At 32.4% G+C, this 27,771-nt stretch overlaps 2 protein-coding genes across 4 annotated transcripts in view; both read right to left on the bottom strand.

Annotated features, from left to right (window-relative positions):
* Positions 1–16,736, bottom strand: part of LOC140808199 (chorismate synthase 1, chloroplastic-like) — a 44,368-nt gene extending 27,632 nt beyond the window's left edge. The window contains exon 1 of the mRNA XM_073165262.1: positions 16,715–16,736. The gene's annotated coding sequence lies outside the window, so the exon portion shown is untranslated. The remainder of the gene's footprint in view (positions 1–16,714) is intronic.
* An 8,659-nt stretch (positions 16,737–25,395) lies between these two features.
* On the bottom strand, positions 25,396–27,352 carry LOC140808187 (transcription elongation factor SPT4 homolog 2-like). Of its 3 annotated transcripts, XM_073165246.1 has the most exons (7): positions 27,159–27,352; positions 26,981–27,072; positions 26,816–26,871; positions 26,036–26,097; positions 25,737–25,806; positions 25,627–25,662; positions 25,396–25,584 (listed from the first exon to the last, which is right to left on the bottom strand). In XM_073165246.1, exons 1-5 carry the CDS (start codon positions 27,267–27,269, stop codon positions 25,747–25,749), a joined length of 381 nt encoding a protein of 126 aa, XP_073021347.1. In that variant the 5' UTR covers positions 27,270–27,352; the 3' UTR covers positions 25,396–25,584; positions 25,627–25,662; positions 25,737–25,746. The 3 variants fall into 3 exon arrangements, with proteins under 3 accessions (XP_073021347.1, XP_073021345.1, XP_073021346.1); XM_073165244.1 differs by having other exon boundaries at positions 25,396–25,662; XM_073165245.1 differs by having other exon boundaries at positions 25,396–25,649.
* Positions 27,353–27,771: the final 419 nt, after the last annotated feature.

Here is a 27,771-nt window from a genome sequence, read left to right as displayed (position 1 = left end):
GTTAGCTGCAATCACATACAAGATATGATTCTGGTACCATTTTCTATTTGGGTCCACAATTGATTAGTCCTTTAGGAATCCAGACTTGGATCAGTCTAACTGACTGTCCAGTTGCCGTATTCCAGATGGTCTTTCCCAATCTGTGTGTGCTCGGTGTGTAGTGTGCAGATGAGACAACGTGAGATTTAGCTTTGTTCAACTGATTGTTCGGTCGATATCTTTTCTGAACCGGCTTGTTGTTATAGTAATTGGAGTAGCCATTTGAATAATTTCTTTTGAACCTTTTTGATGACTGACTGCGTGAGTCATCTAGAGCTTTTGGGCTATAATCAATACCATATCTTCTATCCTTGTTTGTACTTTCAGTAGGCTGTTCAACCAGTTTACTTTGCTCAGTTTGTTCTTGTACCATAACTGATTTGACAAAGTGAATGTATTTCCCTTTATCCATATTCAGTTTTGATTGAGTACCATTGGAAGCCATTTCATCTTGGTTGCTGAATCCTAAACCAGTTTTATCATTGACTGATTTTTGTGATTTCTGTATATCAGTTAATGCAATAGATGATTTGTTCCAAGTCTGAATAAGCTCAGTTTACTTTGAATTTTCAAGCATCAACTTTTGAATCATTGATTGATTCATGCTTCTTTCAGCATGGAGCTCAGCAATTTCTCCTTTAGGACTCAACACCTCAACTGATGCATCAGTTGTAGTTTTATTGTCTATAAGATCATTTTGCTTTGCTCTAGCCTTTTCAAATGATAAGGCAAGCTTATGATACTCACTAACCATGTCACGCAGAGTTGAAATAAGTTCTTCTCTGGTGAAATCAGTTGAGCTAAAGTCAAATACCTGTTGACTGTTTGACTCCAGTTCTGTATCACCAGCCATCTGACATTTCACTTCCTCTTCACTGTCACTAGAACTGCAAGAGGTCTCTGGCTCGGACTCTTCACTGTCAGTTTCAGCCCATTTTGATTTGCTCTCTTCAGCTAAGAACACTTCATTCTTCTTCCGGAAGGACTTCTTATCTTTTTTGGGTATCCTCTTGTGCTCATATAATTTCTTCTTTCTTTCAGTTGAGCCTTGACTGTCTTTCTTGGGTTTGGTACAGTCAGCAATGAAGTGACCAGGTTTGCCACAGTTGTAGCAAGCGTTTGATTCCTCCTTGGAATTGCTTCTCTGATATTTATTCTGAAAATTTCCCTGATTTTTCCTCATAAATCTTCCGAATTTTTTGATGAACAATGACATGGAATCATTTCTTAGTTGATCAGCAACTTTCTCTACTGAACCAGTTGGTTCTGTTCTAAGAGCAGCTAAGGCAGTTGTGGCTGCTGAAGTGGAGGGTTCTCCTTCTCGAGTTTGCAACTCGAACTCATATGCCTTCAGATCATCGAATAAATCATGAAGCTCAACTTTGTTCAAATCCTTGGATTCCCTCATTGCCATGGTCTTTACGTCCCACTTCTTGGGAAGACCTCTGATTACCTTCAAGGCAACTTCTTTGTTTGTGTACACTTTTCTAAGTGCATTTAATTCATTGATGATGCAGCTGGTTCTTTCATCATATTCATGCATCGTTTCACCAGCTCTCATTTTGATATTGTCAAACTTCTGAACAGCAACAGAAAGTTTGTTTTCTTTGGTTTGTTCGTTCCCTTCGCAAAGCTGGATCAGCTTCTCCCAAATCTCTTTGGTTGTCTTGCACATTTTGATTTTGCTGAACGTTACCTTGTCCAGTGTTTTGTATAGTATGTCATTTGCTACGTTGTCCAGATTTGCTTTCTGTTTGTCTTCAGCAATCCACTCGTCTCTTGGCTTTTCAATTCTATGAGGTGCCCCATCTGTGATTGCGACTGCTGTATTGGCTTTCAGAATCTTCATTGGTCCGTCAGTGATGACGTACCACATATCATTGTCCTGTGCAGCTATGTGAGCATGCATCCTGATTTTTCAATCATCAAAATCTTCTCTGGAGAACATAGGGATCTTGTTGAAGGAAGACATGATCAATTAATTTGAGTTGAGATATTCTTAGACAAGATACAACTGCTCTGATACCACTTGAAAGGATCGGTTGGAAAGCTGATGAATGTTTAGAAGAGGGTGTTGAATGAACACTCACGGATTGTATAATATTTTCCAAAATTAAATGAGTTCAGTTTAGCGACAAACTGATGATCGGTATCTTGTCAGTTGATGACAATCAGTTTAACTAAAAAATAGTTGCGGAGGTAAACTGACTGTAAGATAGAATAACTGAATGAAAAACAATAACTGAAATAGTATGCACACGATTTGTTTCTGGATGTTCGGAGAATAAAATAACTCATATGTCATCCATTCTATCTCGAGGATAAGATTTGCACTAAAAGACTTTGATCAAATACAACAGTTGTATCGACTCACTTCAGTTTGGACTTATCACTGCAAATACTAAAACTCTTAGTTACAAATGGCTTTTATAGTTCTCAACTGAATGTAGCACAACTTAGCGAATAAAGCAAATATTACAATCGTGCTAACAAGCTCAAGAATGTAGCCTTGAATGATATTGATAAAAACGAGTAAGTGTGAGCGTAGTGATTTCACGTAGTGATTTCAGCAGAGTGACAACAAGCTTAAATGATAGTTCGTATGTGTTCTTTTCTGCTGACCTCTTCAGTTATTTATAGGCTTCCCTTTCAATGGTAACAATTAAATGTTATTTGAATTTTATATCCGTTGATTTGCCACGTAAATATTCTTCTGACACTCGTACACTGCAGACTCTGAAATGCGGCGTTCCACTACTAGTTGCAGTCTTTTGTACTATTTGTCGATTGACATGTTTCAGCTGAATGATCTACTGCTGGGAAAAATGCTTGATATGTTCACAACTGAATAAATCAACTGATCAGTTTCCAACTGATCAGTCAGTTCTCTTCGAGAGTTCAATTCATCTAGACTTTGTCGCGTAGTTCAGTTTTCTCGTATTCAGTTATTTACATAATCAGAAGGTTCGCACTTTGTCAAACGTCGAAACTTAGTTTTCAACAATATACATAATCGAAGGTCATGAAACGTGTAGTGTACGATCGACTATTATTCAAACAAAGGTCAATTTTTGTTCAAAATTTGGTGCCGCTTGGCTTGCTTCTTGGACGAAACTTTTGCTTGAAAATGAGTAGAGTGTTGCTCGAGTGTTTTGTTGTTGAATTGATTTCCGAATATGAAAGATTTCGAACTTGTGAAATGTGATTTATGTGTGATAATCTATACTTTTTTATAGAGAGTTGATAATGCATCCCACTACATGTCATGATCTAATTTCTCATAAGTCATTGCTTCATGATTATTCTGCCACCGTTTTTATGACCATAAAGTCATGTTTTTATGTCACTAAATATGTCGATTTTCAGGATCTTCACATTGTGCTTGTCCCTACTCACGGTATTCTTTCTCTGCATTGGTGTAATACCAGATATCAATCAAAACAAATCAAACATATGTTCAAGAGATTATGGTTTCATAGTTGCATCGGACAAGTATCCACATACGAGAAGCTTGCAAAAACTTTTTGATTAGAGAATTGCACAAGAAAGGTTGATTACATAAAACTTGATTCCAATCAAACAGAGAGAGAATTTTGTTTTTTCTTAAAAATTTGTTCATTAAGTAAATATTTTAAAAAATAAAATAATGATAATACTGGTGGTCATTCTAAATTTTGAAGCGTTACAATTTTATATCCCTTGAAATGTATTTCCTCCTCGAAATTCGACTAAATGCTTTCGCTGCGTACTTTTTGCTAAAATTTACCGATCTTACCATAATCAATTGAATAAATCTACACGCTATTAAACTATAATTTAAAACTGCACTAAAGTGATTTTATTATCCCAATATTTAAATTAATGGTCGACCTTACCTTAAGTTGTAATATTCATAATCTTAATTCACCACAAAATATAATATATCACATTATATATTAAACCTAACAATATTACATTAACTATATTCTTATAATATCTACACAATAATGTGATAAAACATTATCACAATTTCATAATTCAGTTTTCCAAAATAATTTATCGTTCCTCAGATAAATTTTCATAGCTTAAAAGTATCCCAACAAAAATTTTATTTTCTGAAGTAATAACAATCTAAGTAATTCGATAGAAAGTCCAAGATTAATCTCAATGATGTGATCCGGGTGAATTGGGTGAGCTGGATCGAGGTAATCCACCAAATCTGATAAGAATCTTGTTGAGGGAAAAATGAACAAGAAGATATATCCTGAGGTGAGAATATATCTTTATGATATGGTTGCAACTATGTCCTGCAAACAAAAAGATGAACATATGAATAGACGTCGGAGGAGTGTATGACGTGGCCCCTCCGATGCTTAAATCATCAGGTGAAGATGAAGAAAAATGGTGTATATGCGTGTGTATGAGTATATGTCAATATGTGAATCCTCTTAATGCAAAGCAATTATGCTATTTATAGGAATGAAATATTGAAATCCATGATTACCTTGTTTTCAGTGCCCACTTATTAACTAAGACAAGATGGTTGCTCATACCCAACTCTCTACCACCTTTTCTGACACGTCAAACCCCTGTGATTCTGACAGTAATGATTACCAAATATAAGGTATTTCATACTTGTGCACTCGAGTGCGGTGCTATTTTCGAGACAGTCTGGATAGAAAACCATCACCTAGGAGCTTGTCTGAAAGCTCGGGGTTATGATGTTCTGGGCACTCACATGCCTGGCTACTTACAATCTCCTTCTGCAAACTTACCATGGGGGGGGGGGGGGGGGGGGGGTATCACCACCCCTCCCTTAAATAGTCGGGCTAGAGTCTTAATCGTTGTCCCGATTAGTAAGGCTTGGACTCCATCGAACAAATAATCAATTTTTGCTATAAAAGCATCGGGGCCTCATGCCTCCCAGACATGAGATAAGGTGCCGAGACCTCATGCCTCCCGGGCTTAGAAGATTTTTGTCGTTTCATGTTCTCGGGCAGTAGGGCTGATGTCATGATGACGTGTGCCCTAGAATTTGAACGGTCCAAAAACGTTTCGAATTCCGAGAAAATGAACAGTCTGAGACGCTTCGTATTTTGAGCCTATCCTTTCATATATCCGCACAATTTCCAAGATGCATCCTGATCATCCAATTATCTTTAGATCAACGGTCGAGATCATTCTCCTTCACTCTATATAAAACGATGAACCCTCCTCATTTGTCATTTTTACGATCTCGCATTCTCTCCACAATCTTCCCTCACCTCTCTGGCGTATTGTTCTCTTCCGCTCCGGCGACTTCAAGTTTTCAACAAGTCATCTTTCGATCAATCTCGTAAGTTTTTTCTTCCCCGTTTTTCTCCAAAAATGTCAAATTCTACTTCTTCCACCTCAAGAGCGAATTCTTGAGGCTCGTCTACGAGTCCACCGCGATGCACTCTAATTCCCCTCCTTCTCCTCCCCAAAAGCGTTTTTCCGCCCACCTTTCCTCAAAACCCAAAACCCCAAAAATCAAACCTTTCGCTTTCGGCCCGTCCCGAGCTCTGAAAAAGGCCAAAGGCAAAGCTCGGGCTTCCAGTCCTTCTCACTCCGAGATTCCTGGAGTTCCTTGGTTTGCTTCAATGAGCAGCACTCTACGCTCGGGAGCGGACGAGGAACTCCTGGATCTCGACTCTATTCCATCTTCTTTCACTATTTTCATTTCTGATCCCTCTGATAGGGATGATCACCCTCCTCATGGTTTCACTACCTTCTTTCGGGACCAGGTTAGGAATAGCTTTCGATTCCTCGTTCCTTCCTTCTACATCGAGGTTGCCAAGTTCTTTGATGTACCTATGAACCAATTTCACCCTAATTCTTTCCGGATTATGGCCTCGGCCTATATCCTTTTCAAAATGCACAATCTTTTCATTTTCCCCCTTATTCTTCATTATTTCTTTGTTTTCCGGATGGGAGATAATGCTTTCTCATTATCTACCCGGCTAAAAGCTCGCTTCCTTGATGATATCCCTTCTTCCCCAGAGGGATGGAAATGATGCTTCTTCTACATTCGCCTCACGACTCCCATTTCTTGTTTAACTGGTTTCCTTCCCACTCTTCCTCTACAACCCCCTCTTCCCGATCTTACAAGTTCGAGGTGCCTTATACCCGAAGCCAAGAATTGGTGGAGGTGCAAAAGTTTTCTTCATCCTCCCTCATTTCGGAGGAAAATTTGTTAGCTTACGGGTTGAGGACCCTATCGACCGGGTGATAGACAAAGTGGTTGGCTCGGGCACTCAACCTGGCAATTCTTACCTCTGACTCATTCCTTTATATATATATATATATATATATATATATATATATATATATATATATATATATATATATATATAATGTCATTGCTACCTTTATCATCTTTCTTTTGTGCAGACAATTGAGTGATGCAAGAAGCTTTTGCGAAGAAGTGAGCAGCCGAGAAAGCGGCTAAGGAGAAAAAACAGGTAGCCCAGAAAGCTGTTGCCGAGAAGAAGAAGTTGGTTCAGCCAACGCTTTCCAGGGCTCGATCCTCTGCTGCGGCCAAGGAGGAGGTGGCCAGGCTCGACAACTCCGCCCGGGCTGTAAATCAAAAGGAGAGGGAAATGGTTCGGGCTGACTCTCAGGAAGATTCAGCGGATCATGTTCCTCTCATCAGGAGGAAAAGAAAGGCGGTGTCAAGGACAGAGCTAGTCCTCCTTGAGGGTAATAAAGGTGGAGATCAATACACCCCCAAGCCACCCAATCTACTCCTCCTCTTCAAACCCAACCACTCACCGAGCCCCTCCACTCCGGCCTGCAAGGAGTCCGAGGCAATCTTTTCTTGGAGGGAGCTCCCTCTACTGGAGTAAGGCTCCCTAAACAGATGCTTCTTCCTGCTGAAAAGGCACATATGAAGGACTCTCTCCCAACCCCCAAACTCTTCGAAGGATCTTGTTGGGATCGGTTAGGGGAATCACTGTTGAACTACAATAGCTCGGTTCTTGAAATATTGAACACCGATGAATTAAATCGAGTTTGGTGTTCAAACCAAGCGGAAAATACTCTAAATAATCCTTCGTAGAAATCGATTAAATATTTTGTAAACCATTTAAAATATATGCAAGTTGAATGAGTAAAAATATTTCAGTTGAAGCATTTTATCAAACACTTGATATGCAATATTTTGGTATTTGAAGAACACATAAAATGCTTCAACAGTACTTCTTTAAAACTATGAAAATGAAAAGTAAATGGAATAAATAAATAGATACGAATTTGTTTATGGATGTTCGGAGATTTAAATACTCCTATGTCACCCCTTCTTCCCCTTGGGTAGGATTCATTAGAAGACTTTGATTTATACAACACCTTGTACAAACTCATTCAGTTAGGACTTACACTACTGCTAAAACTGAACTCCTAGTACTCAAAATTGTAGGCAGCACCGCACAATCAACATATTGTTTAATGTCTCAGATGAAAATACTACATACACAAGTTTATTGTCTTTGTGCAAGACTCACTCAACTAATCTTTGAAGTTCAACTCTCTTGTATATGTGTGAGTGATTGTGTGTGAGGAATTTTTCTTTACAGTGTACATCTCAAAAATATCCTCATACAAGGGCTTGTGCTCTTAAGTAGCTGATTTCTTCATGCTCACTGCCCAAGCTTTGAATCCACTTCAAAAGCTCTAGTTTGATCTTCAATATGTTGTATTTATAAGCCCCAACAATGATATATACGTTAGACCCAAGAATATGACCGTTTGAAAAGATTCTATACTGTTTCCGAGATTGCAACGGTCAAATTCAGCTTGCCGGACATTTTCTCGACTGGTCAACTCTGGTCAACTGATCAACTCTGGTCAACTCAACTAGTCATTTAGTTCAACTGGTCAACAGCTGGTTCAATTCAGTTCAGTTGGTCAACTGCTGGTTCAGTTCAGTTCAGCTGGTCAGCAGCTCGTTCAGTTCAGTTGGTTGGTCAGCTGGTCAGCAGCTGGTTCAGTTGGTTCAGTTTCAGTTGGTGTGCTGAAATCAGCCTAGCTGATTTCAGTTTGTGCAGAACCAGTAGCTTGATCGTCATTTATCAGCATCTTAAGCTTCGATTCAGACTTTGACTTCTGAGATTGATTTGTAGATCTTCGTCTTATATTTCCAACGCCTACTGAATCGCTTCGTTTTGATAACCGAGCTGAGAGATATGACCAAAATACCGCAGCTGCTCAAACTCAACTGAATGTTGTTTTTGTGTGATCAGTTCGGTAATTGAGCGATCAGTTAGACCATGATAACTTCTGATTTTGCCCAACTGACGTGAGATACGACTTGTTTCAAATTGAGTTTTCTGATCAGTCCAATTGGCGGAATGTCATTTGAATCATCCAGTTAAGCGATATCATCCAAACACCGAAACTTGCCAGAAATTCAGTTTGTGCAGAATTCAGTTTCAGCTTGCTTCTTGTGTTTGAAACTTCACACTTGAGTAATTATGTCAGAAACACAATAACAAGTTGTGTTAACATCAAAATCAAGATTGTGAACATGAAATGTTCCAACAGATCTAACCGGATCCTTTCTGTAAGTTCCACTCCTGATTTATTCTCTCTCTTTTTTTGTACTAACTCTTGTTGGACAGGGTGTTCAAATGCTGGTCTCGGACTTTGAAGAGGTTGCCGCGGTGGCCACAAAGGAAGGCGGTCGAGCCCGGACCACCCAAGAGCTTTAAGAACAACTTCAAAGGGAGCTTTCTCGGGCTCGATCAGCTCATGAAGAAGAGGTGACCGGCCTCAGCGCTGCTTTGGATTCGGCCAATCAGCAATTATCAGCGGCTCATACAGTTCTGGAAAAGGCCCGAGATGACGTTGAAGTCTGCCTTGCCCGAGAGAAACCTTACAGGGGCATATCTCTGCCTTAGAATCAAGGAGTCATTCTTTGGCCAATGAGATGGAGAGAAAAATGTCCCAGGCAATTGCTGCTTCAATCTCCTGAATTCAAGACGGCGGTTAAGGATCGAGCTTACTCTTTCTTCCAGACCGGTTTTGACAAATGCTCTGAGCAATTTGAAGAGGCCGGGCTTCTCCCGAAGGACAGAGAAGACTTCCACGACTTTGAGAGAGCCATACTGTCCCTTCCAAAGGATTCTGAGGGGAAAGAAGACACAAAAAGAGAGGAGCAGCCGGGCTCGAGTCAAATAATTCTAGAATAGGATTGTAAACCTTTTTCTTCTTTTTAGTTTCCTTGATTGTAATCTTTGCCTTCGGGCTTTTTCATTAATGAATTTTTTTATTTTACCTGTCTTGTTTCTCGTAGATAGATTGAGAATACTTGCAAAATACCCTATCTTAGAAATAATTGGATTCTTCTCATTCGTATATTGTTTCTGAATGTTAAATCTCAAAATTTTTCTAAGTGTTGGAAAATAACCAGTATTTTTAAGAAGTAATCGGTGTATGGAGCCCTGAGCCAGGGTACAGATCCCTTGATTTTGTAAATGATCGAGGTACGGAGTCCTGAGCCAGGGTAAGTACCAAATAAGGGAATTGCTCTAATTTCGTGTCCAAATTCAAAATTATAGGCCATGTAAGTTAGACTCGTTGAAAAAATATGTGGATTTCATATGTATACAAAAAAAAAAAATTGGATAATTGGATGCTCCACGGGAATAGTTCCCTCGTGGTAGGGTCAACTTCCCATCTGACTCGCTCTAGATTTATTTGGGTCCAATATGACTCTAAATATCTACGAGTGAGTCTCATGTGAGACCGTCTCACGAATCATAATCCGTGAGTCGGGTCAACCCTACCCATATTCACAATAAAAAGTAACACTCTTAGCATAAAAAATAGTACTTTTTCATGGGTGACCTAAATAAGAGATCCGTCTCACAAATATGATCCGTGAGACCGTCTCACACAAGTTTTTGTCAATATCTACATGTTTGAACAAAAACATATATGTTGATTTTTAAGAAAATTTTGCAGTTGACTTGAATAAGCATAATTTAATGTGTCCAGATCCGTCTTATGAAAAGTTTTAATTAGCTTGTATGAGACAATTTTACGAATAACATTGTGAGGTGGATTTTCGATCCGAGCCATAAGAAATTTTACTTTTTATGTTTTAAGTATTATTTTTCTATGCAAAAGTATCATTTTTTGTTAGTTGTTATATGAAAAAATATTGTGTAATTTTATATTGGTTTGAGTTAAAAGTGTTGTTTTTTTTATATCAAAAGTACTATTTATTATTACGTGTATGTATCAGGTTGACCTGTCTCTCACGGGTGATCAGTGAGACCGTTGTATAGGATACTACTCATTAATTAGAGACCTTTTTATATATAAAATCATGTTAAGAAAAAACTAAAAAAACGGTGTTTAACATACAATGTGGATGTGCAGATGGTTTATAGGATGACCCTGACAGGAGTTGTTTATATCTTCAAAATAGGGGATTAGATTGTATAATAATTAGTTTTCATGTGTAATCATTTTTGTTGTAAAAATCGATCCCTTTTTTGACGAGCCATTTGAAAGCAACTCAAAAGTTTACGAGTCCAAATATGCAACTCATTCAGGAGATAACATACACAAACAGGACAAGAAACGTATGAATGAATCTTACATTACTTGAGTTGGGCTCCAATATATAGCGTAGTTGTGGAAGTCCGCAGTTGGGTTTAGGGGCGGAGCCAGCTAAAATTTTAATCTCTAGAATTTTTAATATTTTAAATTGATATACCCGGACTAATATCATATTATTCTAAAATTATATTAAATTTATCTATAATTTTTTTCAAAAAAATTTGAACCACCCGGGCTAAAGCCCCGGTACAAACCCATGTCCCTCCGCCCCTGGTTGGGTCGAATCAGGGATGAAACTGCTGTTCTCTGCCGCCGCATCCTTGAGAAAATATGTTTGTATGGATGGTTTAGGGATATCCCGATACGTTTCCTATAAATTTAAAGTCTATTTCATCGTGTTTTTCACCAGGGTCCCTGGACTTACTGGATAATCAAGGTACAGAGCCCTGATGACAGTAGATGGACTTTATAACTGATTTATTTATATTCATTAAATATGTTACGTAATCTCAACAATACCAAATTAAATCATTCATTAAATATTAAATAACAGTAGATTTAAATTTTCTCAATAAATTTTTTTTTCTTAACACGAATAAACCTAATCAGGAATCCGCTCAACTGTTGTCAAAATAAATGATTATTTTTGTGTTCTCCTTTCACGGGCTTTCCGAATGTACTCTTGATTCCAAACCTCACTCAGATATTGATTATGCCTTTAATGGGGTTGGCAAAACTATGATATGAAAATATCAATTTTAATTAATATATAAGAACACTAGTAGCTAGCTATTAGTGTGAGGTATCTTATACATACATTAATTAAATAATGACAAATAACGCTAATAATTGGCGGCAAGGATATATGTCGTGGACTGAATAATTTTCTCTTAATTAGAAAATAAAGTAGAAACAATGTTTTCCATTCATATTCAATATAACATTACTCCCGAGCCCTGACCCATATAAATCTCGTGTAGACTCTTGGTGGGATGGGATGGATACAAGATATTTCCAATATAAATTACATGACATCATGTATTAATGAACTCGTATATTATTAAAAATCTTCGAAATCCCAATGTTATTGGTATCTTCTCCTACTTTGAAATCAATGTTTTTTGTATTATATTCTAAAAATCGTTAAATCAACATTAAAGCAGAGCCGGATTCTAAAATAGTTAGTAAACACAAGCATTCCTACTACACTGATACTACAATGACATTAGATACCCGAAACCTTCATTTGAAACCAACAAACACTATTAAAACCAACATTAAACCAGCAAGAAGAAACTTTGTCCCGAAAACAGTAAATAAGAAAATGTCCATCAAAACAGTAAAGAAGAACACATTCCTGAGATGACTCTGTTCACAAAACTAAGCAAAAGTACCACCAAAATTTAAATAGCTTGTTCAACTCCATTTTTTCTCCTCCTTCTCCTCCCTCCTTAGATTCTTCTCCTTCTCCAGAATCTTTGCATTCTGTTTTTTTTTCCCATTTTACTATTCTTTTCCCTTTTTCGTCTCCTTCACCATACATTTCATTGTTCACGTTTCCAGCTGCTGCATGGTGATCATTTCTTTGGTATTCCTTGTCATCAAACTTTGTCTTCCAGAGACGAACAAATTTCACCAAGTATTTCTCTGGATTTTTTTTAAGATAGAAGGCACTCTGGCCCCTATCTCTGGGCCATTGTTCATCTTGTTTCCAAGATAAACAATGGACTTTGAAGCTTTTTGTATGGCACTGTTGGTTTAGGAAGAGACGGGGGGCTGGGGCTGAGGCTGAGGGTTGGATGCTGATAAAAGAAATCATGACTGAATGTGATAACCGATAGAAGAGGGGGTGAGAGTTTCTTTGTGAATCTGAGGGGCGAGAGTTATAGACGAAGGCACTCTAAAGCTGCAGGGAAAATATTCGGCGTAGAGTGGTCCCATTTTCAATTTTATTTTTAATTTTTTTATTTTATTTATTATAAATATATATATATTAAAAATTATAAATAATATTTATTTTTTATTTTAATAATTAGATATTAAATCATAAAAATTTAAAAATTAATAATTGTTTATTTTTAAAATATTTAATTATTTATGTCAATTATTAATAATTAAAGACTAATTTGATTTAACTTAAATATTATTATTTAAATTTATAAATAATAAAACATTTCGAGAATAAGTTGGAGATGGATGTTGTAAATTTACCGTACCCTGAGCCACGGTACGGTAACAATACCGAATTTTTCGGTACGATAATGGTATACAATTTGAAAATTTCGGTATATACCGGAATACTAAAATACCGAAAAAATATACAAAAATTATAAAATATATAATATTTTAAACAATAAATTTATAAAAAAATTAAATATAAGATTTTTTCGGTATAAAACGGTATATACCGATATCGTACCGAAATCTCGGTATACCGTACAATTTCGATATAAGCGGTATGCTAGTTAAATGTACCGAAATTTTCGGTATGATATCGGTATAAATTTTTTTATACCGTAATTTTCGATACCGTACACGGTATAAGATTTTCGGTACGGTACGGTATATCACCCCTACTTCTAGATTCACGTGCATCATTCATGTAATTCTATGATCTTATACCATTCATAATATAATTTTAAATATTATTTTAGTAAAATAAAATAATATTTACTAAAATAATATTGAAAACGAATGGCTGAAGAAAATGAATTATAATATGTCCGAATTATCTTTTTATCAGTGTGGACTGAAGTTTAATGTCAAGTATATCGATATATACACTATGTTTCTGCAAAAATCATTCCCATTTTTGGACCTACATTGTATTTTTTTTAAACATGAAAGAGGAGTGAGAAACAAAGAAGATAAACATATTTGAGCAAATGTAACCTGCGTAGGAACGACTAACTAGGCATGCATTTAGTCATTTTTTAAAGATTGATCGGTTCAACATTAGAATCTGATTACGGATGGAACAGTCGACCCTACCCCTGCGGGCACTGCCCGCAGGGGTGATCCAACGGCTCGGAAAAATCCGAGCCAATTTTTTTTTTTTTTTTTGCATGAAGGTAAGCCCGGATCACTCATGTGGAGTGATCCGGGCCGTTCATTGTGCCTGCACGGGCAGGCTCGAATTTTCCATTCGGGATAGCCAACATTTATATTATTACTATGCACACGCGACATGTGCACCCCATAGGTTAATTGATGTTTTATAGGGGTGTCATGATCTATTGATGTTTCACAAGGGATCCAAATGCTATTAGCATGATATCTTTTAATCTGGTGGTAGGAAATATATGTGGTATATCGAAATTCTTTGGTCTTCATGGTGTTTAAGGGTTTAAAGATGCTATTTAGCATTCATGGATAAAACTAAATTAATATTTTTAAATCTAATTTTTAAACAACTTAGTACGTATGTGGCTCATTATATTTTAGTTTAAATGAACAATCGAATTATGGAGCGAGAAAACTTTTATTTATTTTTATTCATAATCATATTGTCTTTTAAAAGATTTCAAGTTAAAATTCATCAAAACTTTTTTTCGATCAATCATTTCAAAAGAAAAATTACATTCATTGGCTTGTCAGCAATTGAGTAAGAGATCGATGAACAACTTGATTATACAAATTTGATTAATATTTTTAGCTCTAAAATTGTAAGAAAAATTGTATTTTAATGATCATTTGGACATGTTTGATCTTATTATTATATTATAATAGAAATATTTTGATTGTTTGGTTTTTTTTTATCATTTTTAATATACTGGTTAGTTTGAAAAAGTTGTTACGGAACAAAAAGATTATGAACATATATTATGATACAAGGATATTTTTTTAGATTTAGTCTCGGGCTCAAAAATTGTAAACCTAAACACTAGCAATCTTGAGGCACATACGGGCTCGTGTAGAATTCTAAATAAATGTAATACACTGTAACACACGGATAAAATGACAGCCCGTCTCCGGGATTAATAAAATAAATAGCCACAAAATATTTATAAATTTGATTTGTATATATTTTTTTTATTATTATAACTTTAAGCATAAATTCACGCAAACTCATCATATAACCAAGAATAATAAAAAACATAAGCAAGAGCAAACTTACACATTGTATGACCTATAACCCAAATCGAGAAAGAGAATTAATGGTCATTATCATCATCAGGCGACAAAATGAGAACAAATAATATAACTATGATATTCAAAAAATCTTATTACATTGTTTTTTAGAAATGATTGTTTTAACTATTTTGCATATGATTGTAACATAATGAATCATCTCTTTATTTTATTTTTTTCGGAATATACTAATATTCATCATTTCATTCACTAAGAACTTGTTTTCAGATCTCTCAACATAATTATTATTTATATTAATTAAATTATTATCTTTCTCAAAGATAGCATATTATGACATTGTATTGAAGCAAAATATATAATATATTATAAAAAATTAAGTATCTGCATATATACTATTATTTAGAAAGTTAACCATCAAATGATCATATAAAAACTGTTATAATATTTTTTAGTTTATCTCAAACTAGAATCAAATGTATGTATATTCATTTTCCCAAATATTTTCATAAACTCATTTACATATAATGAATTAAGTATATAGATATGGGAAGAGTTTTCAAGGAGACCACATACAGCCAACTCGACTTTCAAGGGGTATATGTGCTTTTGCAATTCCGTCTATTCGAGGGGTTCCTGCGACACAGCATAAGTTGAGACATCATGGAAAACGTGGATTTCCATCCCAAATGGACAGCTGGCGTTACAGAAAAGTCATGTATGAGAATCAATGAAAAGTCAAGATCAACTTTGGGATGACCGAGTTGAAGTAAATAAGAAATGGAAACCATTCTTGGTTAAAACAAACATGATTTGGAAAAGAAATTATTGAAGCATAGTGACCAACCTCTTGGAACAGCAACAAAAAATCAGTTCTTTCTTCCACCCACTAGCATAGTGTCACAGCCAGATATCAATCAAAACAAACACTAACGACAATAAATAGCTATTGTGACACTTTTTGTAGACACTTTTAAATTAAATGTTGTTACAAATACTTAATATGACACTTTTAAAAAATTAATAATATTTAAAATAAAACAACATATTAGATTATTTCATGACATGTTTTACTTGATGTCATCTTTATATGAGGGGAAACAATTACTTTTCCCACATCGTAAAAAAATCGTTAAAAGCTCAAAAAATTCACTATAAATAAGTGTTGAAGAATATTTGAGTTAGATAAATATTGAGGAAGAAAAAAATAATTGTCTCCCTCCTATAACAAATGACATCAATTAAAAATGTCATGATAACTAATCTAATATGTTTTTTATTCTCACATGTATTTTATCTAATTTTCCTCTCCTCCTATATTTATCCAACCCAAATATTCCACATTTGTTATTGTCACTATAAATAACATACCACGACACTTTTAGTTGTCAGTATAAATGATTTTACTGGACATATTAAATTGTCATTGTTACTAGAATAAACAAAGGCATCTATAAATGTATTTAAATATGAGTTTCCTGACATTTAACATTGTCATTCTCTATGACTTATTATTACACCGTATAGTGTTGTCCATTAACATTTATAATGACATTACAAATGTCAGTAAGTGTAAGACAACATTGGAATAGATGACATTATGTTGGACGGATGGTCCCTAAACGCTGAATGCCGCTAAATATTGAATATGATGACATTAAAGCATTGTTTCTTTGTACGTGACTCAAGCATATGTTCAAGAGATGGTGGTTCCACAGGCGAGAAACTTGCAAAAAGAGAAAAATCACACAATAAAGGTTGATTATATAGAATGTGATTCCAGTCAAACGGAGTGTGAGTTAGACAAATTTTTTTTTTTTGACATAATAGATCTTTTCGCTTCAAAAATATCATGTTAACATGGTCATACTCACCTGGAGTTGATCAACATTCAATATTTATTAGATCCAATTCGTGTAAATGGTAATTGGTGACTTTCGTTGGCAAAGCTAATGATTTACAACAAAATTTGACATGATTTAAATGCGGTCATGTTTCCTACGTCGTTTGAAGGGTTGCACCTGTGATAGTTTCGTTGTTGGATGAATATATATATATATATATATATATATATATATATATATATATATATATATATATATATATATATATATATATATATATATATATATATATATATATAATGTGTTGAAGGAAATGCTAATGATTTACAACAAAATTTGACACATTATATATATAATGTGTTGACACATTATATATATATATATATATATATATATATATATATATATATATATATATATATATATAATGTGTTGAAGGAAATGCTAATGATTTACAACAAAATTTGACACATTATATATATAATGTGTTGACTATTAAAACAAGCAAAAATCTTTTTTAGATTTGTTAAAGATTAAAACGGAAAATCGTGAAATTTCCAATTTTTTGAATTTCTAAATCTCTTTTCGAATCCAATTCTAATTTAATTATTTTGTTTCCAGAATATTTCCCAAAAGAAGATTTAAAATACTCCCATAGCTGAGTAAATAATATTCTTTTATACATATAAGCTAAATTGAGGTAGCATATCCACCCAAATTATATTGTATTTTTTAAATACAATGTAATATATTTTTTTTTATGTATCTAACTCCATTCTATTTATCATGTGTTAATCGTATATGCTATGGTGTGTTTGGAGATTTATGGAGCCAACATGCAATGGCTTACCTGGAAAGGTTAAGATAGCTAACATTTGGTAAAGAAAACCAAACAGTACTTTGCCATCTTTAAAGCTTCTAAGTAATCATTTTGTCATATTTCGTCTCTCATTTGGTGAAGCAAATAAAAAAAGTAGGCGTCCAGCCTCGTTACAAATAAGGAAATCGTGGACTGTGTGATCCGGATCGCCTACTGTGCACAGCATGCTGCTGTGCACAGGTTGATTTTTTTTATTTTTTTTTTAATTTTTCTTTTTTTTTTCTCTTTATTTCCTCTCTTATTCTCTTTTGTTTTCCTTCTATTTTCATCCATTTTTTTTCCATCTTCCACAAACATTGGATAATTTTATATAAAATAATATAAACATTTTAATTTTTTTATGTTAAATTAATGATTTTGCAATTAAAAATTACTATATTAAATTTTTACATGTGAAAAATCGTATCATTTTTTTCGAATTTGATGAGTATTATTAATTTTTTTCCAATGTACAAAATTTTTAACAATATAAAACTATTAACATGTTAATGCTTAAATTAAAATTTAGAACATTTCCACTATGCAATATCAAAAACTAAAATTCAACACCACATTTCCATCAAAAATAAATAATTCATACATTTTGAAACTTCATTTCAACTAACAATGTTTATACCACACCAGGGGATGTTGTGAACAATTTTTTTTAAAAAAAGTTTATATATATATTTTTATAATTTTTTTTATCATTTTTTTGGATTTTTTGTTTTATTTTTTTTTTACTCTCATTCAAATTTTTTATTTTAAAATATTTTTTGCTCCTTTTAAAATATATTATAATTCTTTTTTTTTCGATTTTTGATTTTTTTTTACATTTCAATTTTAGTTCTTTTCGGATGCTTGTTTCGTCCATTTTCATCGATACTCGAACAAGATTAAAAATTTGTGATTTGTTTTCGTCATCAATCAATTCTACCAAAAAAACATCAAATTTTCATTAGTATAGTAAACACTTGGTTTTACAAATAAGAAAGAGAGAAAAAAATTATAATATATTTTAAAAGGAGCAAAAAATATTTTAAAATAAAAAATTTGAATGAGAGTAAAAAAAAATAAAACAAAAAATCCAAAAAAATGATAAAAAAAATTATAAAAATATATATATAAACTTTTTTTAAAAAAAATTGTTCACAACATCCCCTGGTGTGGTATAAACATTGTTAGTTGAAATGAAGTTTCAAAATGTATGAATTATTTATTTTTGATGGAAATGTGGTGTTGAATTTTAGTTTTTGATATTGCATAGTGGAAATGTTCTAAATTTTAATTTAAGCATTAACATGTTAATAGTTTTATATTGTTAAAAATTTTGTACATTGGAAAAAAATTAATAATACTCATCAAATTCGAAAAAAATGATACGATTTTTCACATGTAAAAATTTAATATAGTAATTTTTAATTGCAAAATCATTAATTTAACATAAAAAAATTAAAATGTTTATATTATTTTATATAAAATTATCCAATGTTTGTGGAAGATGGAAAAAAAATGGATGAAAATAGAAGGAAAACAAAAGAGAATAAGAGAGGAAATAAAGAGAAAAAAAAGAAAAATTAAAAAAATTAAAAAAATCAACCTGTGCACAGCAGCATGCTGTGCACAGTAGGCGATCCGGATCACAAATTGCACTAGCGACGGTTTTGAAAACCGTCGCTTATACAACCGTTCCCATCAAGATCGGAGACGTTTTACAACCGTCGCTATTTTCTCTAACCGTCGCTACTTGAGCTTTAAACAATACCGTCGCAAATTGTCACACTGTTTTCCTCCTGCGATGAATTTGCTTTCTTTCTGCGTTTTTTTAGTCTTGTTTAAGATTATGAATTTTATTAGTTTGTATAATACCGGTCGTTTTTCAGCTGATTTTTTTTACACATATACAATTAGGGGTGTGCATTCGATCGGTTCGGCCGAACCGAACCGAACCGAATTTTATTTTGATAACCGAACTGACCGAATTAGTTTTAATAACCGATCACAAATTAACCGAATTAAAATCGGTTAATTCGGACCGATCGAATTAGCCGATTTTTTTTAAAAATCAAGTTAGATATAAAACATTAAAAATATTATAAATTATATAATAAATCTATTTTTTTTAAAAAAAGTAATTTATTATTTGGTTAATCGATTTTTTTTTACGAAAACCGAAACCGAACCAAATTAACCGATTTTTTAAACTTCCAAAACCGAATTTCCGAATTGGCTCGGTTCGGTTGGTTATTTCGGTTTAACCGAGATCTTGCTCACCCCTATATACAATGCTTCGGCGTCTTCTATGTTAAAATATTATATAATTCAATTTATGTTAACATTAAAATTATAAATCATTAAAAAAACATTAAAATTATAAAAAAAATTAAATTAAATTAGCGACGGTTAATTAAAACCTGTCGCTAATATAGCGACAAAGTTTATTAGAACCGTGACTAATTAGCGACGATTTTGCGCGACGATTTTTGTATAACTGTCGCAAAATGGTTTCTAGATTAGCGACGGTGTTTTTCGTCGCTAAAAAAACCGTCGCTAATCACAAATTTATTTTGTAGTGGACAAATTTAAAGAAAAAAACAATTATCCTCGATAAGTTCTGCTTATTGCTATTACTACCCACTTTGACTCTCATCACCACAATTACTACAAATAACGCAAGTCTAACAGTTTCTGAACATATCGATCAATATCATATCAACCATATTAATTTAATTAAAATAAGAAAAGTGTGTTTAAATTTATAATTTAACACCAAATGAAAGCCTACAAAATTGTATTATACATAATTAAAAAAGCTAATAAAAACCTGAAATTTAATTAACGATGTATAATACAATAAAACAATAAAAGAAAATCTTTGTAAATTAAAGAAACATTATCCAACTAATCCCAGGTAAACAAAAGAAATAAAATAAAAACAATGATAATAACAAACATAAAATTGACAAATATCAAAATAACATATAAAATAAATGTTTATTCCCGATTATATAATAATAAATTGAGAAGAATAAAACCACCAAATGTATACAACAGCATGGAATACAAACTACATTCTGTAATTCGTATTATTCGCACCATTTCTTAATATAAACTAATTACAATTATAAGAACTTTTTTTATACACCACTCGATTGATCTCACTTAATTTCAGTTTCTAAATTCATATCAACACATCATATTTCAAACACATTTAATAAATAGTATTCATTAATAGTTAATGATGAATTGATACAAAATACAATGACGATAACTTTTCGAAATTCAGACTATGAATTTTATTTATTATGATTAAAAAAAATTAATCACTTAAATTAAATATGATATTTTAATTTATTTGTTTTAAATTATTATCATTCATATATTTATTAAATACTAATATTCGACTGTTACCCAAATCTTCTTTTACATTCATAACGCAATTCTATGTATCAAACTTTAATGAAAATGGCTGGCTCGCATTATTCTCCATAGGAAATGTGACTGCAACTCACCATGTTGGCTTCATTTAAGCATATTTGTCGTCTGATCGAATGAAAGTCATACGTACAATAGTTGAATATTTGGAAGATCAGCGATTTGTGCAAAATTATTTTATCGATGTTTTCAGGTGATAAAACAACCCGTTGTATACCATTTTTGTAACATTAAAAAATTATCAATGACCGTGCAGGTATCATGTTTTTGTTGTATTCGACTTCTTTTTGTACGTTTACACCAATTATACATTCATAAATTTCAATTTTTTTATATATAAAATTTACGCCTAAAACAAATGTTAGTTTGCTTACTTAAATTTATAACATTAATTAAACTCATTATTTCATTTCAAATTTGACTGAATTGTCAAATTAAATCATGAGTGAATCAATGAATTTTTCAAAAAGACGATTAAAAATGTATATAATCCATGAACTTCAATTCATCTATTGACACAAGATCGGATTTTTTTCCCTTACAAACAATAAAAAGAAATCTCAAATTCATTTCAAATAAATAATAACAATTGAGAAATAATTTCTAAACTAAATAATCATGATAAAAATGTCCCTTTTATATTAAATATAAAATACTATACAATATCCAAATTAAAAAAATCTATAATAATTATTTTTTTTATTGTTTCCGATCTACAACAATTACATAAAACAAATATAGTAAACTACTCATTATTTTTATTTAAAAATATATCATCACCATTAAATATTGCTAATGCACTTACCAAAACTATTAAGTTAAGTACAAATAACAACAAGGTGAAATTAAACATAATAATTTAATAGCCAATTTTAAAAAAAAATTATGATATATGTGTGTTTAACAACAATTTAACATATATTATTCAATTTTAAAAAATATCTCTTTTACAAAAATATAAATTAAAAAATTTATTTATCTATTCTTTTAATTAATAGAAACTATAATTAATAAGAATTACAAACGAAGAATTTATCAATGTCAACAAAAATCAAATATTAAATAATAAATATTTCCGAAAGAAACAAAAAAAATAAATGAATAAACGTGTTATTTTTCTACTCCAATTTAAACCAATAAGATAAAACACAGTAATAATTTGGCAATTTAAGAAGCTCACAGTTTTAATATAACAAAATATTATATATAATAGATATATAATATGAAACGTTTTAATTATCCGATAACGAAATAAATGAAAAGACGAACATATGTTTTGACCAAAGACAATAAATGTTGCTGAAATTAATTAGATCATGAACCATTAATTACAAAATTTAAATTAATAATAATAAAAATACTTTTAAAAAACATAAAATAGATATTGCACATGATACATTTAGAAAATCTCAAAAAATATATGTTGTCAATTGTCATGTGTTCGTCATCACATCTTTCAACCCAACAAATTCTCTTTGCACTATAAAAAAAGTTTAACAAAATATGTTTTATCATTTCAATGTTAAATTAAAAAAAATACTATTTGTAATGAACTTCTTTACGTATAACTCTTAAGTTTCCAAAAAATTCTTAAAATCAAACATCTAAAGTCATATAAGTTCATCCTGATTGTGATTTTATAACCCAAACCAATAATCTGTGTCCTAATAGACTACAAATTTAGTAAAGTTAATGTTAGATATTGATACTTATAGGTCAAACTATATTATATATGTGAAACACAAATAAAACAAAATTTAATCAAAATATACTATATGCAGTTAGACATTCTACCATAATTTATTTTTTTGATATTTTGCAATAATACCACTTGTACAACCTGGATATCTTTTGTTTTGCCGGAATTGAAATGTATCAAAAGATTTAAATGTTGACATGGTTCCAAAATAAAGTAATAATTTATATGAATATTTGAATACAAATATTTATTTTACAATATACGAAAAACACAGAATATCTCATAATTATTGTTACGTTTACAATAAACTTTTTTTGCAATATTTATATTACTCCCACTTTTTGAGAATTCCTTAACTATAGGGTGGGAGGGCTCAAACATAAGCCGCTTACGAGGGAAAGTGTGTGAAACCACGTCGGCCATAGGTCGTTCTCATATCTTACCAACTTAATAATAATAAGTTTGATATAGCTACATTTGCAATAAGAATTTCGGAGACAATATATAATTTTTTTTTGAATTCGATTAGGAACAAAAATCGAAAAGAATCAACATAAAGAAGGACATAAACTTTTTTTTGGGAAAAAAATCATTATAAAACAGTGAAGGCGTGAATGAAAAAATAATAGATGTCAGTTTTGAATCTTACCCGATGTTTAACTGTAGGAGAACATTTCCTAAACTATGGGGTTGATTGAGTCTGGAATGAGAACTGATGAATTTGAAGAAATTTGAAATATTACTTTTTTCAGAAAAGGGTAAAAAAGGGAGAAAAATTGGTGTCCTCAAGTAGCAGTTACTTTTTATAGGTGTCTCAACTACAATAGAATAGTGTGTGTGTGTGACTATATATATATATATATATATATATATATATATATCGAATTGATTTATATTTATGATTAAAAAAATTCATCAGTGAGATCGGATAAAAAAAAAATTATTTTGATCCTTGAGAAATTCAAGTTTTGTATTAAATTACTATGGGATAAAACAAAATCAAGTTATTGGAGAATTGCCTGTGTGTATCTATTTTTAAAAAAAGTATTGTATGTATCTATTCTGAATTTATTAATGATATTCATGCACAAAAAAGAAATATTATTACTTTCAATTCATTTCATATAAACATTAAAATCTGTATTTTCTATAAAAGTTTTGTAGTAGTTAAATATATATCTCTCAATAATAATTGGTATTTTATACTTTAAAGGGTGCCCTCTCCCTTGAAATATTCGCTGGATTTTTTAAGACAAGAGAATGAAAAATATATGTTTTTTTCAAGACGAGAAGGAAAAAATTTGGAATTTGGGTCAAAAGCTGTCCAATTAAGTCAAGGTTTACAGATATACCAATAAACAAAGGGCAGTAGTCTTTATACACTACTATAGTACGTAGCACCCTGAACTAATTACGACATATTAGTTACGTTAGACTAAAATGTGAGCAATTCTCTTTATTCAAGTTTTATGATTTTGTTATCAACAAACAACACAAATGAAAGATAAATGAATTAGTCTCTTATCATATGATCTCACATATATTTATTCGTGAATCGTGAGGCATGTCGAATATGTTCATATTTAATAAAAAGTAATATTTTTTTCATGAGTGATACAAATAGAAGATCAATCTCACAAAATTGACCTATGCGACTGTCTCACGAGAATTTTTGTGAAGATAAATATGAAAAATGAAGTAAATTGTTTTGCTGAAATTCTATTATTTTGATATTATTATGGCAAACGACTCACAGAATTTCTAAGCTACTACGTGCCAAATGTTAAACTCCCACAATCACAATGATTGGTGAGAAATGGAGTAGTTACTTGGTCTACCTAAGAAGGAAGATTTATTAATTTTTTAAATCAATTTTATTATGTTGCTTTATTTAAGTAACGAAATAATTATATTTTTAAAAAATTATAACAAAAATAACATTTATAATAAATTATACTAGCGGGCTCCTTAACCAATCAAAAGTAAGAAAATTCAGAGACAAAATCATGATCTACTACACTTTAACATAAATTATTAAAAATTAAATACATTCAACACCATAAATAAATAAATAAAATATTATTGATAAAATATTTTATTCTTATAATTATTTATAAAAAAGAGATGGTTGACTCATCTTATTATTATAAAATAGTAGAATATATTTTTTGTGTATACGTATTTATGCGGCAATTTCCTAACCTGCTCTGCTAAAAGAACTGAAACTATGGGAGGAGGCAACGCCTAGAAATCGAAGATGGCTCGGGAGAGGAACGCGGAGAAGATGAAAGGCAATAAGGGTATTACCCATTTCTATAATTTTATTTTAAATTATGAGATCGAGATAGGGTTTCTCCAAGATTTGACGTTTCTTGATTTTCTGTCTACTCTTTCCTTTTGCCATGATAAGAACTACCTGAGTTGATGGCTATCTGTAGCACACTATTGTTTGGTTATGATAGTAAGATGCATTTGGGTGTGTTCAATAATTTTAATGATACGGGAAATTCCTCCTTTTGCTCTTATTCAATCTAATAATCCAGCAGTAGGATGAACATATTCAATAATTTGATTTTCTTATGGTAAAAAATGAATATATAAATCCATTATCAGCCGCCTCCTGAATCAGTTATCAAATATATATTGTTCATTAGAACTGTACCAGCTATATATTAAATTAATTGGCATGGGATACTTCATATACGAATGGAGAGCTCGATGCCTCGACCACAAGGCCAACATGCTGGAAAACAGGGTTGCGCTATGCTACTACCTCCATTTGGTTTAAAGATTTTGATGAATTTCATGCAACAATAAAATAGATATGTAAATGATGTAATATGCTAAAGATTTGAGGGTTATCGATAAAAATAAAATTAAACGTCATGCATTATAATAATTTGTCAAACATTCATAAGCACAAATTGCAGTTCAACTCTAGGTGCATAAAACGTTGGGTTACATGATTTCCAGCTCCACGGTAGATAATGTTAACTCTCAATGTTTACATAAATTAATTTATCCAGCTCCATCAACTAATTTTCAGAAATGGAAATCTCTACTACAGTTCAACAGATGAAATGGACGATAGATTGCACAATTCCTTCAAGCATATGCCCAGCTGGGTTTTGAAACTGTTTCAGGTGATATAATTAGCAAGAAGCTCCCTCGAATATCAAATATACGTAAAGCAAACACGTATATGTACCATTTAGATGTCAAGATGCCTGGGAACGTTTCGGTGGAACGTATGGTACACGCTGGTCTTCACAAATATTCTGCCATATTTATCAGAATCGATTCAACTCAAGAACAACGGAAAAAGAAGCTTATAAGTACAGAAAGTAAAACATGTCTACCAGGCTAAGAAGGGTATTTTGTTGCAATTATATGAACAGAAGCCAGCGGTTAACAAATTAATCAACGTGAAATGGGGAAACGGATAATAAATTTGAATGCTTGTGTAACTTGGCTGATTTATTGGAAAATAAACTAGATCTAGCATACCTGCAGGTCGTGGGGGAGTTCTTCTGAAACTGCAAGTGTATAGCAACCAGGAATAAATTTCCCTGAAATTGTTTTGAAAGCATCATAGTTGATATGATCAAGATCCAAGCTTCCATCATAACAAAAAGAATATAAAAATGACAAAAATACTTGTAGGACCGAACAACATGAAAAAGAATGGAGCGATGCATCAATAAAGTTTTCATCATTAAAGTAACAAAAACTTAGCAGGCAATAACAAAATGATCTTCCATGAATGACTTGGAGCAGTTAATAAATTTTCAAGAATGAATTTCAAGTACCAAAAACAAACTCCTTCCAAAGTTTTCAAAAGAGATCCATAATCAAATCACTTAGTCGTTAATGTGATCTTTCTTCCGGTCTTCGCGAAAGCCATCGCTCAAGCTGTCATCTCCCTCAATGTCCTTCACTAGTTACAATGACGGATGACCCATGTCTCCAACACGGAGACAGGCAGTTTGCTTAAAAATGGGCTTGAAAAGTAACATCAATCACTCTACTTAAGTAACAATGCACCTACCTAGTCAGTTGAAATAATGGGAAATATTGCTCAGAGCCATCTAGGAGAAGTCACTGTTCATCAGCCGTGAAATTGACTAGTTTGGATGAACAACAAAGATAGTCGTAGGCAAGAATCATATATAAGTAACCTACATTATGCTTTGGAGGATAATTACCTGTTACAGAATTTCTTAACCATTTTACACACGCAGAAATTCGAATAAACGATAACGAAAGCAATAGTATAAAGTTAAATACCAGTGCGAAGCCAGCGGGCAGCCCAGCTCCTAGTTGTGTCCACGATTGAAATTACCCTACCCATAATTAAAATCATAACATGCGATAGATTTCACAAAAGAAATCTTTACTCATTTTGAGCATTTTTATTTTTGATTTTTTAAGTAAATTAAAAGAGAAACAAACCCATTGAAATTGGGGGTAGTGCAGTCAGCTACTCGTTCAGGATCCTCCTCCATCTTAAAGAAAGGACAGTTCTCACACCCCGATTCAAAAAACTGTGAAGAAATTAGGCCTTTTTCTTTTCTTTAGGGTTGATAAAGAACAAGAAATCGAAAGGGAACAAACAGAAGGTAAAACCAACCTGGTCATGCGTCTTTATGAGACGGCATCGGAGGCAGGCTCGGAGCTCATGTCCGAAGCTTGTGGGTAGCTGTGCTGCCACGACGCCTCCTACTTTATCTTGATTCGCCATTATTTTGATACAGCTAAAACTTTAAATAGTACAGAAGTACAGTTTGAGGTTTCCCCATTTATAGAAATCTCTTACAAAACTTCGATATCTGTGTGGGGAAAAAATCCTTGTCCATGAAATAATATTACCTGAAGGTTACCAAGTTAAATTAAAAAGCCCTCTACTTTTCACTCAACAAATAGATTAATGTCAATGTGTTAAAAAAAAAAAAGAAGAAATACACGTAAGTTGTGTTCCATCTTAAAATTCATATTAATTCAACAATTACACATTCAAATAGGTGTAATGTCAACATGCAAAGATGTTGTCAGCTTGAAGACGACCGAAACCCTTTCAAGAACTCTAGCATTCACTTTAAGACAAAAATAATGTTTTAGATATGTTGATAATGGGGAAGGATTTGAATGTTCTAGGTTCGTAATAAAGATCTCTGAACTTGAATATTATAAATTTATTTGAAATGACATAGAATGTTGTGAAAAAAGTTTGACATATTTACCAT

This window comes from Primulina eburnea, chromosome 12, assembly GCF_022965805.1.
Source record: "Primulina eburnea isolate SZY01 chromosome 12, ASM2296580v1, whole genome shotgun sequence".
Lineage (NCBI taxonomy): Eukaryota > Viridiplantae > Streptophyta > Magnoliopsida > Lamiales > Gesneriaceae > Primulina > Primulina eburnea.
This window is presented reverse-complemented; position numbering and strand designations above follow the sequence as displayed.

Bases quoted from the DNA above. Each gene is read 5' to 3' on its own strand.
- LOC140808187 (XM_073165244.1), bottom strand. From the start codon at position 27,269: ATGGCGAATCAAGATAAAGTAGGAGGCGTCGTGGCAGCACAGCTACCC. The intron at 27,073-27,158 runs GTTGGTTTTACC...ATTTCTTCACAG, and splicing joins TCATAAAGACGCATGACCAG to TTTTTTGAATCGGGGTGTGA. The intron at 26,872-26,980 runs GTTTGTTTCTCT...AATTATGGGTAG, and splicing joins ACTACCCCCAATTTCAATGG to GGTAATTTCAATCGTGGACA.